The sequence below is a fragment of the Mangifera indica genome, unplaced genomic scaffold (genome assembly GCF_011075055.1).
Source record: "Mangifera indica cultivar Alphonso unplaced genomic scaffold, CATAS_Mindica_2.1 Un_0017, whole genome shotgun sequence".
Lineage (NCBI taxonomy): Eukaryota > Viridiplantae > Streptophyta > Magnoliopsida > Sapindales > Anacardiaceae > Mangifera > Mangifera indica.
In genome coordinates this window covers 64,406-78,878 of record NW_025401109.1, presented here as the reverse complement: position 1 = coordinate 78,878, position 14,473 = coordinate 64,406, and the positions used below count along the sequence as shown (strand labels likewise).

General features: G+C 31.0%; 2 protein-coding genes across 4 annotated transcripts; one reads left to right on the top strand and one right to left on the bottom strand.

The window, feature by feature from the left end:
* Positions 1-1,513: 1,513 nt before the first annotated feature.
* Positions 1,514-6,569, bottom strand: LOC123205854 (primase homolog protein-like). Of its 3 annotated transcripts, none has more exons than XM_044622899.1 (11): positions 6,337-6,569; positions 6,114-6,258; positions 5,330-5,409; positions 5,070-5,150; positions 4,281-4,364; positions 3,724-3,789; positions 3,516-3,632; positions 2,856-2,903; positions 2,663-2,748; positions 2,189-2,249; positions 1,514-1,796 (listed from the first exon to the last, which is right to left on the bottom strand). In XM_044622899.1, exons 1-11 carry the CDS (start codon positions 6,343-6,345, stop codon positions 1,698-1,700), a joined length of 876 nt encoding a protein of 291 aa, XP_044478834.1. In that variant the 5' UTR covers positions 6,346-6,569; the 3' UTR covers positions 1,514-1,697. The 3 variants fall into 3 exon arrangements, with proteins under 3 accessions (XP_044478834.1, XP_044478836.1, XP_044478835.1); XM_044622901.1 differs by having other exon boundaries at positions 5,330-6,027; positions 6,114-6,179; positions 6,474-6,565; XM_044622900.1 differs by having other exon boundaries at positions 5,330-5,872; positions 6,114-6,569.
* A 2,660-nt stretch (positions 6,570-9,229) lies between these two features.
* Positions 9,230-10,099, top strand: LOC123205848. Its single transcript, XM_044622894.1, has one exon. It carries the CDS (start codon positions 9,230-9,232, stop codon positions 10,097-10,099), a length of 870 nt encoding a protein of 289 aa, XP_044478829.1.
* The last annotated feature ends 4,374 nt before the right edge of the window (positions 10,100-14,473 follow it).

Genomic DNA, 14,473 nt, shown 5'->3' with positions numbered 1-14,473 from the left:
CGCCTAATTACTTATTATGAATGAATCAACATAAAATCTAACAAATTCTATAACATAATGTTTTACGATGGTTCATAACAATTTCCTTCTCAAGGTTTGAGAATAATAAGATAGGTCCAAGGGTCTTAAATAGTTAAAAATTTACCAAAAGCATCTTATTACTTTATCATGATACCGTTAATCAAAGCATATGCTCTAAATTTCACAAAAGTACGTAATAAAATGTGAATAATTAAACAAAAGGGAAGAGGAAAGTGTAATAAAATAGAAGATATTAAAGTTCTTTAAAAATTCAGTTTTAAATTTCTTTTAAATTCTTATTCTTTAATTTTTATATATTTAAAATAAAATTGAAAGAATAAAACTTTATATTTTATATATATATATATATATATATATATATATATATATATATATATATATATATATATATAATTAGATAAAATGGGTTAATGAAACTTTTTAGGGCTTATTTTAAATTTTGAAAAGGTTTGGCATATTTATGAAATTTTTTAAATTTCAATATGGCTTTAATAGTTTTAAAAATGATAATTATATCCCTAACGTACCAAACAAAACTCAATAAATTATAAGGGTGAATAGTATATTACAAACTACTAGAATTATAATATTATTTAAAATATGTGGACTGAATATGATAATTTTTGAAACAAGAGATAGGAAAATATTTATTAACTATTAAGTTTTAAAAAATGACATTTAGATTTTACAATTTTGTTCATAATTCTGTCTAATAAATATAATATTTTAAATTTTAGGGATAAAATACAATTAATTACACCCTGTATCATAATATTTAAATTTTAGGGATAAAATACCTTTTAACTATTAAAATTAGCGTCAAACTTTGGCAAATAAGTGAAAAAATGATTTTTTTTTTCTCAAACTTAAAAGATAAGAATTTGTAGTTTTATCAAACCTTGGGTAGAAAGTTTAAACTTTACCAATTTTAGTTTGGCCAATTTATTTATTATGTTAATAAAACATCAATTGATTTGCTCTCAAATTTCATGGTCTATCATTTGATCGTATGATCAAAGTTATAATTTAGATTGCATTCGTTTACAAATTTTGGGTTTCATTTCAATTTTTTACTCAGTAAATTTTGAAAACTTATTCTAATAACTTTTTTGAATCCAAGTCAATCTAGAGTGAAGTTTTGTTCAAACTCAAACTATATTGAATTGCTTTTCAATATGCTTACTTTTTTTACTTTATATCAATCTAAAATTGAGTCAAACCCAATCCAAGTTATCGATTGTGTTTCCATCAGTCAATGATATTTGCCTCTGACAAAAAGAATCCACTGAATTTTCGTTATTTTGCACCTCAACATGCCCAATTTTAGGGTTTTATTTTTTTTAAATGAAGAAAAACTTGTATTTTCATTATTAAAACAAAATTCATTAGTTCTCTGGGTTTGATGGCAAGGCATCAATTTGCTGCAAATCTTTTCCAGGAATCTGAACTGAAAATATGAACAATACAGGCATTAGCAGTAAACTTCTGTTGATTCAAGAGAAGTTCATAAACATGTGATTCCAATTATCATTTTAGTTTTCATAGTCAACCCTTGAAGATCTACCTGACCGTTTTTGGAATACAAACAGCGTTTAAAAGAAAAAAAATGAAAGAAAATAAACCCTGTAGTTCTTTGAATGTGTTTCATACGAGCTTTATGCGCATTGCATTGCTTGCTCTGGAACTTGTAGCTGATACAACTCTGCATTGTCAATAACTTCCTTCAGAGCATCTCGACCCAAAAACATGAGAACCTATCGCCACAAACCAAACAGTGTCATAAAAACGTATGCAGATCATCATTTAGAAACAAAACTTTTCTGGGTTTTGATGGAAAACTAAATGAAAATGTTTCAATTATAATTTTGTCCAGCTGTTTCAATCCAAGGCCTCGTATTCCAAGCCCTCAAAACAAACAATGAGTAAATTCCATTCATGCACGAATTAAAAATTATGAGAGAAGGAAATGCACTTAAGAACTGTTACCGATTCTTTTATACTGGTTGGAGAAAGTGCAGAATAAAACATTAAAACCCAGATGGCAAAGGCATTGATTAGTGGATATAACCAAATACTGTAAAACTGCTTCATCATCTCTCGTGGCCAAAGAAAAACAGGAAATGAAAGGAGGAAATAAGAATCAAACCTCATTCGCATCCTTGAAGCAACAGAACTCGTCCTTCTTCGGCCACTGGACACGCCAGCATCTGAAAACCGACAAACAAACAACGTAAAGAGATAACTCTTAAGTATTTGGATACTACTTTGTGGGAATAGAATTCGGTCTCAAAACCTTAAAGATGATGATTATAATGAGACTCTGTAATATTGTAGTAAATATTTAAGGTTTCACCGGGTCAAGATTTTGCACTGTCAATTTGATGATTCAGTGCCAATTAAAGCAAAAGCTTTGAACTCTAGACTATTGATAATAAGTTTGTGTGAGGAGGTGATATACTCTGATGTCAATAACTATGCGGCAGCACTAAATAAAACAAATATCATAAATGAATTTAATAATTGAAAGTCTTTGTGAAACAGATGATTTGCATGTATAAGTTTTCTAGAAGGATGTACATGTTACCGAAGTACGTGAAAGGAATAAATTTATAATTGGAACCTCTCTTTTCCAAGACGGCGTGCTAGCTCTTCAGCCAAGGCTTGGCCTGGTATATCACCATCAGTAGCCAGGATAATGCGAGAAACCTACATGATTTATTCACACATAAAAAATAAGATCAACCAATGAAAAGAGTATGACCAAATTTGCACATCAGCTCTATCACTCAAGCATGCATACGCATTAAGTTTACCTTATCCAAGTGCTCTTTGCAGTTCCATACATACTGATATCCAGTATCCTATGCTCCCAAACAACATGCACAAAAGAAAATGTAAATGCATATTCAGAAAGAAAAATCTACAACAGACAACAAAAAATGACTTTAAATTCAGCACAGAAGATGCTAATTGCAAGCCAAAAAAAATCAATGAATGATTTGTTACTCTTTTGTAAGAAAGATGCAATGAAACCTCATATAAAAAGGAAGAACTATTTTTTATTGAACACTTACATTATGCAAGATTTCTTGGTATGAACACAATACAAAACATACATCGGTTCAAAACAAATTTGGAAAACTTAAATGGGCTACAAATAGAATGGAATTGATCCTTGTGAAAGAGAAGATAAATCCAATTCAATATGATATCTTAATTCAAATCAATACCTTATTTGATACTTAAGAAATTGAGTTGAATGTCGGGATGTATTTACGTTCACAGAATATCAAAGTTCTTTCATATTTTCCAAATAATAAAAGGCCCTTTTACTGATGCACCAAATAAAATTCTAGCACTTAAGCTTTTTTGGTCAAATTATTTATAACATATGACTTCTTTGCATAAAGGAAAGGAATACATTTATACTAATCATCATCATGGGCAAAAAAATTTCCAAGGCCAAACCAAACCTTTTCCTGTGGTGGTAATTCTTTGGCAGAAACCTTTTGTGGTGCTCCACAGGGAACACTTACACAGTTAAGGAAACCAGCTTCCTCCATTGCAAGCTTATCTATTTCACCTTCAACCTTTGATCAGCAACAATTAATATAATTCAGAAGAGAAAGAAATTTAAATTACAGGATAAAAGAAACCAAAATATGAAGCAGTGGTACTTACAATGATGATTTCATCAGCATCCTTTATGTCATCAAGTCCAAATAACCATTTCTGTGTGCCCTTCACCTAAATTGAAAGGAAAACCATCTCAAGCCCAATGTTTGGTGGTTGGTACTTAAAACATTCCACTGCCTCAACATGAAAATTTTTAACAAGTGATTCTTTTACCATAACATTTGCACAAAAAGATAAAGTCAACCAAAAGCCTGTACTCGGAGGGGTTGGCCCTCTAAAAGGTAAGTTTAAGTCACTTCCAAACATTTGATCAACAAGATTGTGAGGATATTAGCATTTGTAATCTCTTCAATCCAACTAAGGCATCGTTCTATCAAGGTTCTTGGTCTATCTATCTAAGACTTGAGAGTAAGTTGTACTGCATGTGTTCTTAATCACCACTGTGGAATTCCTTTTCTAAGAGCCAAAATACATTAATTATAGCATTTTATGTGGTTGTGCTATAATCAAAAAATACTTCCCACTTATATTTCTGTTCATCCATTGGTTTATCAAACTATATTACCTATTCAACAATCCAAGGAAAGGATGAGCACAAATACCTGCCAAAATTTTTTCTCCCTGCAAGTTCGGTACTTGCAACCAACTAGCACCCCATTTTGTTTGAAAGGTAAAGCTATGACATCCTGTTGACAAAGATTATAAAAGTGGTTAGGCGCAAACTTCAAGATGTGGGCAAGTTCCATCATACATGTAGATATATTTTCTGAGGTCACAGCACCTGCCATGTGCTTGGTTGATAATATAAATATAAATTGCTAGATGTACATATACTACACTAGTAACTAACCACAGCCAATAACTCAACAGATTGATCAAAACTGTGACCAAAGAAAACTTTAAGCTGCCAACATACAGGAGCCAATAGGAGTAGAGAGGAAACTGAATGTAGTGACGAGTAAGGTAGATTAATTGTTACGTACATAGTTGATCAAATCCATAGTTATCATAAACTCATATAGCCTATCAGTTCTATCATTCACCTGGGCTTCTGCGAGGACCACATGGCCAATTGGCTACTTCAAATGAGAACTGAACCTTTTAACAGGCAAAAGTTTACTCATCAAATCAATTATAGCAAAATCCAGTGTCTTGTGCTCATCAAATTTTAGGTATTCTAACAATCGATTTTGCATAAAGGATCCATAGTACCCGATATTAGATTAGGGTTGTTTCAATGCATTCCACTTAACAAGAATTCTAATAAACATTACCTCAACTATAATCTATTTTCACTCATCCATGGTATCTTTTTTAAAAAATGTCTAAACTCAAAATTACTGATCGTAAGATTAATGATAAGAACTTAGTAGCTAATGCTAAGAAGGGACCTGATCACCAGATAATTGCATAACAGAATTTCTCCGCAGAGTTCCCTCAGATATCATCCGCCCGGCAAAATATGCAATTACCTGAAAGAAAGAAAGAATATGAAATACTGAATTCTTATCATGCCCAACAAAGATTTAGACTCTTGCAAAGTATATAGTATGTAACTTGGCTATTCCTTCAATATAGCATGCTTCAACAAGGAAAGAAAGAAAGAATCACAAAAAATCAATAGTATAAGAAAAAGAGTCAGCATACATGCCTTGTCACCCAGCGGTTCTAATCCTAAGCTCTTTTCTGTGATTTCTCTCGATGACATAACTTTTCTAATGTTGTTGCTGTCTGCAAACGCCTAAAATTGAAGTTATCAATTGACCAAGAAATTGCATACACCTAATTCAGGTCAGAGAAAAGCACATAACAATATAACACACGGAAACTTGAATCTAGATTAGTGAAATGGTTTAGCAAATGAATTATGAACTTATAAGAAGGAAAACTTGGCATAGAAGGTTTGAAACTTTCAATTTTTCTTTTTGATAGTCAAAAGCAGAACCACTTCAACAAGACGCAAGACGCAGAACCACTTCTACGAGAAGCAGAACCACTTCTACAAGACGCAGAACCACTTCTACAAGAAGCAGAACCACTTCTACGAGAAGCAGAACCACTTCTACAAGACGCAGAACCACTTCTACAAGAAGCAGAAACACTTCTACAAGAAGCAGAACCACTTCTACAAGAAGGTATCACCAGGCCAGCCCATCCAAAATTACCCCGGAAACACCTCCACATTGCAAAATCCCTACAAGTAAAACCAACCCGGTCAACCACCAACAACAAAAGATTCTACACAAACAAGTCAAATTAAAATTAAGGGAAAAAACAACCGCTTTCTGCTTAATCATCTTGGATTATATGAAAAGACAAACTTCTCTCCATTGATTGACCACCTTTACACTAAAGTCACAAAACCACTCAACATTCAAACCAAAATCAAAACAATAACATATAAAGATAACAATGAAGCTGCAAAGAGTACACACCTTTGGACAAAACCAGCGAGTATACTGTCCGGAAATGCAAGGATCGTTGCAAATTATCCCAACAAGCTGCAGTTCGGCATCGCATTCTTAAGTTTTGAGTTAATATCAACGTTATTATGTTTTTCTGTGAGATACACCTTATCATCTTGAACAACAAGAACCCATCAAAATTATGAAACTAATGAGAGCAAAGAATGCAAATTTTTTGGGGAAAAGGAATTACTAGGAACATAGGCTTGGCTACACAAAACCCTGTTTATTCCTCTTCTGGGTAATCTTAGATATGAAAAGAAACACCTGTGAATCATACCAAAGGGCATATTTTTATCGTTCCACTGAGTTTAAAGCGTCAATTTTTACCTCAACTCTCTCAAATGAAAATGAGAAATCCCTTCATGAGATATGAATAGCCATGATAATTTTGTGGTGTTACTGTCCTGGTGGTTTGTTTGGCTGCCCTGCGACCACAGGCTCTGGCAGAGTGATGGGCGCAATAAAATGAAGTTGATAATATTTATAGGATATCCATTTGCCACCCAAGGTTTGTAGAAATTACCGCTCACGCTCGTTCGATTCCTAAACTATAATTTCTACCCAAAACTTGGTTCAGTCAATTATATCTGATAACCTAACCCAACTGATTTTTGAACCGAAAATTGAATAGAATAATGGGTTATTTGAAAAACCAGTTTTGATACTAATTCAAAAAATATAAAAACTGATTTTTGATTTGATTACTAATTTATCTAATTTTCAAAATTAGTTAACTAAACCGAATAGGTTTTTAAACAATTAAATAAAATATTGAATATATTTCAAAAAAAGGAAAAAAATAAAATATGATAATTTTTTAAATTTAATTCAAAAACCGATTAACTAAAAATTTGTTTCAGTTAATTGATATTTTCATTTCTGTTTAAAACTAGTAAATCTTTAAATCAATTCAATTTTTTTCAAACTCAAAATTTGATTTAGTTCAAAAAATTGATAAACCAGTTTGATTAAACAATTTTGAACACCCTTACAGTCAATTAAAAAATACATTGGCATGGTATTATAAAGAAAATGATCATATCACCCTTAACTATTTAACTTTTGTGCAATTAACATATTGCTTATAATTATATTCATCGATGATCTAGTTAGATCAGTAATTGGAATCCCACCAAGAAGGTGAGATTTTGTTGGATTTAATTTGATCTCATTTGGAGAGCCCTGAGCTGATGACCAAATTTGCATCTAAGGTATAGTATGATGGATGGAATCATTTGCATCATACCAAACATACATGATCTTGCGAGATTGCACCTCCTTATGTGCAATTTTGCCAAAATTATATCAAAAAATGTGTAATTCATGTGGAAATCCAACATTTTTAGGTTCAGTTTTATCGAAATCACATCGGGAATAATGCAATCTTGTTAGATCATATGTTTAGGTTCATTCTAATTTGATCATATCTTAATTGGAACGGTTTAGTTTCAAATTTTTGGAAGGAAATGACGGTTACGGCCTTGTACCATTAGAAATTTTCTTATGGAGTTGGGTTTGACTTGGTGATCAAAATCATACATCTTTTTTTTTTTTGTGCAGTTATATCAAAATCACACAAGGAAATATGCAATCTTGTTAAATCACATATGTTTGGTGTGATTCGGTGAACTACGCTAGCAAATTTCATTTTTTGTTCATTTTGTATATGGTTAAAATTTTCCATAAGGGAAAAATAATGGTTATACACTTATGCCCTTCTACCATTAGCATTTTTCTATTGAAATAGGGTTTTAGGTAAATGCCTGTAGTCTAAATAGGTGAAAACATTGGGTTCCGAAAATAAGTCACTAGATCTGTTAATCAAGCCTACTAAATTGAGTTTAATTTGTTTGAATTTAACCATTAAATAAAAATTGAACCTTGGGCTTTGGGTTTGCCATTTGAGAATCATATTTTTTTTATTTAGACTCCGTTCATTGCTAATATTTAGGTTTCAAACCTGTTTCAAATTTATTTCAAGTCTATCATTGTAATTTTAAAAATCGACATATTTGAAAACCTGCAAATACACTTATACCCACAATAAATTTTTTACCTTATTGGTCTCACACTTGAACAACATTTGTTGAAGCTCGAGCTCGATAACGTAATAGACAAAATTTTTTAGCTAGGCTTGCTGGAATTCTATTTAGCCTAAAACTAATTTTTTTGGCCAAATAATCAAGTTTTGACTTTATTTGACCAAATTTATTGGGTGTTATTTTATTTTTTATTTAAAATCACTTAAATATATTATGATACATAATTTAAATACTTAATTCAATATTTAAAATAAATACACATAATTCTATAACTAGAACGTATATTATTATAAATTAATGAATATTACAAAATTGTCCATTATCCTTCATTTTAATACCTAAAATTTGAAGTCAAAAATTTGTAAATGAATCATAAATTTGGCAAAAAAATGCCTTTAACTCTGTGTTCGAGCTCTTATTATAATTTATTATTTTCTTTTACACAAGAGAAATCAATTTTGATTAATTCATTTACAATATTATGTACATTAATAACAAGCACAAATATAAATAAAATAATGACAAATTATTATATAATTGAGTATTATATATATCTCTAATTCAAACGATAATTATTATTATTATTATTAAAAATAACTCTTTTAATTATATTTAGAACAAAATTAGCTATTAATTAACAGTAACGGTTGCTTAATTACAAGGAAGGTTAAACACAAGAACTAGAAAGGCAGCCGCCATAACCCAAAACGGTTTCTTAATTGACCCACCAACAACCAGTAAAACCTCTCCACGTGTCCCTTTTAACCCAACTAATCAGGAGTTAGTTACTCCTCAATCACCTCATTTCTCTCCGCAAAAACCCTAGTACTCATCCCCCCCCACTTTCTTCTCTAATTCGTTAGTCAATTTTATAAATAAATATTTTATATATATATATTAAATAAATTCTCCTTTCAATTCCAATTCAACAGACAAAAAGACAATATCTTCAAATTAAACTTTCATTTTCAGCTATTATTCTAAACTTCTCTCCTCGGTCTTCTTCGTTCTTTTGACTTCATTCTTGCAAAATTTTTCCTCATGGCTTTGAGCTTTTGGGATAATGGCTTCTCTCTTCAGCATTATTTCAACCAGGAAATGCTGAGCTTCCCTCCTCCGGAAGCTGAAAACATCAACAACAACAACGACTTGGACTTGGATTCTTATTTCAACTGGTTCAGTTTCAGCAACAATAATGGCTTCGGTTTCGATAATGATTATGTTCCAGATGACTTCCCTTCTTCTCTTTCCGATAATTTCATCTTCCCTGTAGAAGATTTTCAGCTAATTTATCAGAACTATTCGAAGCGCCAGAGGAGTTGCTACTATGGAGATGGGCTTGACGTTGATCATCATGATTCGGTTGCTTTTTTGCCTGAATCCTTTTCCGGGTGTATCACAAATGTTGTTCCTCCTCCACCGCCACCACAGCCCCTTTCTGAGTTCCTGCCAGATATTCCGCCTCCTCCTCTGGCAGGTTTCAGCTTTGGAAAGAATAGTACGAAGAAACCGAACAGCGTAAGCTTGAAGGCGCAAAGCGTTGCGGCGAGAGAGAGAAGAAGGAAGATTACGGAGAAGACTCAAGAGCTAGGAAAGCTGATTCCAGGCAGCCATAGATTGAACACTGCTGAAATGTTTCAAGCTGCTTCAAAATATGTCAAGTTCTTGCAGGCTCAAGTCAAACTTCTTCAACTCATGCAGCCAATAATTGCGGAAAAAGAAGAATTTTTTCCATTTCAAGAGCTTCAAACTCTTCTCGAGTCTCCAATAATTCAAGAAAAATTATATTCAGAAGAGAAGTGTTTGGTTCCAAAGAAAATTCTGCAAACCCTAAAAAAGGATCCTGAAATCCAATCAAAACCAGCCATTTTTGGGAGCATCGATGAATTGCTGGAGACAAGTAATGGCTGATTATTTTTATTATTAAATATCAAATTAATTTTTTCTGTTTATTTATTTATTTATTTATTGTTGTAGATTTTGAGATAGATGGTAGTTAATTAAGTTGATTAACCTTTGATTTGAGCTATCAATCTGACCATTTTCTTGTAAAATTTTCTTTTCCGAGAAATGGAAAATTAGTGCTCTTTTGTATCCAAAGTTTAGTTTGATTATTTATTGCCTTAATTTAGACATTAATATGTTTTGATTTTTGTAATTATATAATGAGATAAGAAATACTAATATGTATTAATTTATGTAATTATATATTTAATGAGATTATTAATATTATTGGAGGTTTGTAATTAATTTCTTGGTGGCTACTCGAAGATTAAGTTGTAAGCCAGAATTTGATTCCTAATTTTATGGGTTTATTTTTGTAATTATGTTATTGGCAGTTAAACATAAATGAATTAAAATCTTAAATAATATCTTAATATATGTATCAATAAAATTATGTGTATAAACAATGATATGTTATCGTGTGATTACATTATCTCTAATTTAAATAACTTAATCATATAGTAATATATCATTATTTGTATATAAAATTATGCACATAGTACTACTTTATATATACATATAAGGAAAGATATTAAAATAACGTTAACAGAGTAGTGTCCATTAGTTTGGTACATAGGGTTGAATTTGATTTGAGTTATTTGAATTCGAATAAATCGAGTTTAAGTTAAGGATTGAGTTCATTTAAAATTATTTTTTATTCAAGCTCAAATCTCAGCTCGTCAATCTCAAATTGATTCATTTATATTTAAACCTATCTCTAACTGAACTTTATTTATACTTGACCCAAATAAAATTCAACTCTAAGTAAACAAATTCATACATAAAAATTGTGGATCATTTTAGGATTCATGGTTGGGGATGAATTGATTTGTAACATTGTTAAAAAACAAATTATTAGATTTAAGATCCACCCATGATAGGTTGACCCAATCTGATTATATTAACTATTAATGGACAATTAGAGGAATTTGGATAGTTAGATAGTTACTTGGTAATTGGACATATAAAATATCTCAAAAATGTCATATTCCTACCTACACAAAAGTATAGAAAGCATATTTCTTCCTCTCTTTTTTTAAGAACACATAAATGCAGCGGTCTCCCTCCTTTCACTAAACTCGAACTAGAGAGTATTTAAGCTCGGTTAGGTTTACATCCACCCTTACGAATTTGAGCCAGAGGTTTTGTCTTGTGTAATTATGAGAGATGCGAAAGTTAGTATCATGATAAATCATTGTAACAGTGGGGTAGTGGAGAAAGTAATTATAAAGAAAACACATTCTCATAATTGAAGTGTCTTTCTAATAAACCCTAAAAAATCATTGGTCCAGTGATTTAAATTGAAAGAACTACCGATCATTGTGAAAGCTCAAATGATGAGACAAAGACAAGCACTGACGGAAAAGAAAATTAAAATGAATGGAAAATGAGGTCAATCAACAATTTGAATAGCTTCAAGACGACCCCATAATTTAACTTTACGGCTTTCGAGACTGGAAGTGCATGGCCCTTTTGCATGGAAACAATATCTATAATAATAATGAATTTTGGTTTAAAATGTTCAAAACAAAAGAAAAGAAATGCAAAAATAAAGTCTTTCAAGTGGCAAAGGGGAGAGATTCCAACATAAAGCAAGAGTTTAAATAAAATTTATAACATACCAAGATTAAACTTTTAACTTATTTAATGTAATAGTTACAGGATTGATTACTAGACTCAAGATTTTATTTGTTTGACTAGCAAATTCAATATTAAAAAAATAATCTAACCCAAATAAGATTTTCTTGTTATTAAAAAAAAAAAAAAAAAAACCAAAACAAAAGCTGACCATCAATTTTAGTTGAGAACGTGACTGACAGGGCTTCCCTGTGGAGTGTGTGGCTCTTCTTTAGGCTTTTAATTGCTGGAGCTTCCATCACTGTAGGATCTGCAATTCTCTACCAACCAGTTCAAAACATAATTCTGACCACGATGTTTTCTTTTTCTCTTTTGCTTTTTATCTTCTTCCTCACTCTCATATTGTTACATTACTTTGAGGAGTCTCAGGCCTACATGGGTTGTTGTCAATGACAATATTCACTCAAGTCGTCAAGCGAGTGAACTCTGCCATTGACAATAGCTCATATTAAAATGACAACGAAGGTGACGAGGATTGAAAGCGATAAAATTGTTGCAATGGTGAAAGAGGGTCATTGGTAATTAGGGTTTATTATGGGCATAATTAACCAATGAATTAAAATCTATATACATATAACTTAGAGCAAGATACATGAGAGAACCCAGATTATGTGCTCTAATTTTGTTGCGTTAATTCAATCCCCGAGTTCGCCGGTGTTGTAATCCCAAAGGCATTATCATTTACAAATATTTAGAATTTAATAATAGAATAAAGATATGTGTATTTAGTTTTGAATATTTAATTAGATACTCAAGATAGATGAGTAAAGGACTATTTCTCATTCAAGTTTTAGCTTGATCTCAAAAATATACTAGCGGCAGTTGAAAAATCTAAACACACACCCATAACCCAATTGTTGTTAAATTTTTCTGTTAGAGATAAGAGTAAAATCGTCATTTTACTGTTAATATTAAAAAGATATAAAATTATTATATTTTTCCTCAAGGTTTTAAAAACTAACAATTTTATCCTTACTTAAACTTTTTAAACTTTGAAAAGTAACATTCCCCCCCCCCCCCAAACCTAAGGTTTTCATATTTTTCAAACTATGCTACCCCCTAAAACTTTCAAAAACAGTAATTTCACCCTAATTTTTGAACTTTAGCTTCTAGCATCTCTTCCGGCGTCCTCTCCAATAATCTTCTCTTGATAGTTTTGCATTTTGTCTCATCTTATTGGAATCATAAAAATAGGCCCTAACAATTGCACTGTGACTTGCTAGTAAAAATAAATCCAATCCGTTTGAAAACATTTTCAGAGTTAGACTGAATCAATATAAATAATCAAATTTTTTAATCATTATTGAGATTTGAACCTAAAATCTCACTTATCAATTTTAAACAAATATATTATCAAATTATGTTTATTCTAATAATAAAATAACTCTGAGTATAAATTCAATGTAAATTATACATAATTTTTTAATATTATTTTTAAATAGTTTATCGATTTGATCACCAATCAATATGTCTAATTATCGGTTGGATCAAACCAATCCCTCCACCAGGTTAATGTTAGATTTAATTTCAAAAACATTGGTTTTAAGTATTGAAAATGATTTGAAATTGAATTTTAATTGAATGAGATATAGAAATTTCAATTGAGTGGGTGAATAGATGGACAAAAATTTCACTACTCTCCTATGAAATTTTAGTGAAAAAAGCTCTTGTTTTCATTACCAATGGATGCATCATCTTTTCAATCTTTAATCATCTCAGCAGTTATATATGTGTGTGTGTGTGTGTGTGTGTGTGAATTCCATTGTGTTACAGTCATATAAATATGTAATTTATTGAAATTTTATCTTTAATTTAAAATTAATTAATCACATAATAATACGTCAATATTTGAACTATATCTTCATTTATACTCATTGTAATTACATCAAGTATAACTGTTTCATTTATTATATCCAATCATGTGGTGACACATCATTATTTGTGTATATAGTTTTATTGTTTATTATTTAGGCCAAAGGACTTATTCTCACCCAAAAATTAGTCTTTTTTCAAGTTTTCACCTATTAGCATTATAAAACTCAAACACTTACTCATCTATTAATTTTTACAATTAATGTCAAGAGTAAAATTATCGTTTAGTAAAAATATTTAAAAAAATAAAAATTTATCACACTTCTCTCCATTTAAAAATCTAACAATTTTTCCCTTACCCCCACCCAAGGTTTGAAAAGTGACAAATTTCCCCCTAGGGTTTGAATTTTTTTGCAAGTGCTTCTACAATGATTGGAGCTGACCTTCCCCACCCATCTTCTGTCGTTGGCTTAAGCAGAAGAAAGGGTGACCACTTTTATCTTCGTCCAACGCTTGAAGGGGGATGTCATATGATTCATCGATATCAGCCATGGTGCTTGATTCGACTACAACGATGACCATATGATGCTCAAGTGACAATGGGGATGGTTGGATAATGTTGGGACGACAACGAAAGATGCTCGGATGACATCGGAGAGATGAATCATGGGACTAAGATCTAAGCATTGCCCTAATTTTATTTTTTATATAAACTCCTTTCAAAAAATTATTTCTAACAAACCGAGGCAACAAATATACTTGTTTAATGCAATCTCTCTAATTTTTTTTTTTTTAATCTCTAATATGAGGTGAAATATTCATTTTACAAAA

Coding starts and splice junctions, on each gene's coding strand:
- LOC123205848 (XM_044622894.1), top strand. CDS start 9,230: ATGGCTTTGAGCTTTTGGGATAATGGCTTCTCTCTTCAGCATTATTTC.
- LOC123205854 (XM_044622899.1), bottom strand. Junction 5,151..5,329: donor TAGAACCGCTGGGTGACAAG/GCATGTATGCTG, acceptor TCTTTCTTTCAG/GTAATTGCATATTTTGCCGG. Junction 1,797..2,188: donor GCTTCAAGGATGCGAATGAG/GTTTGATTCTTA, acceptor TTGTGGCGATAG/GTTCTCATGTTTTTGGGTCG.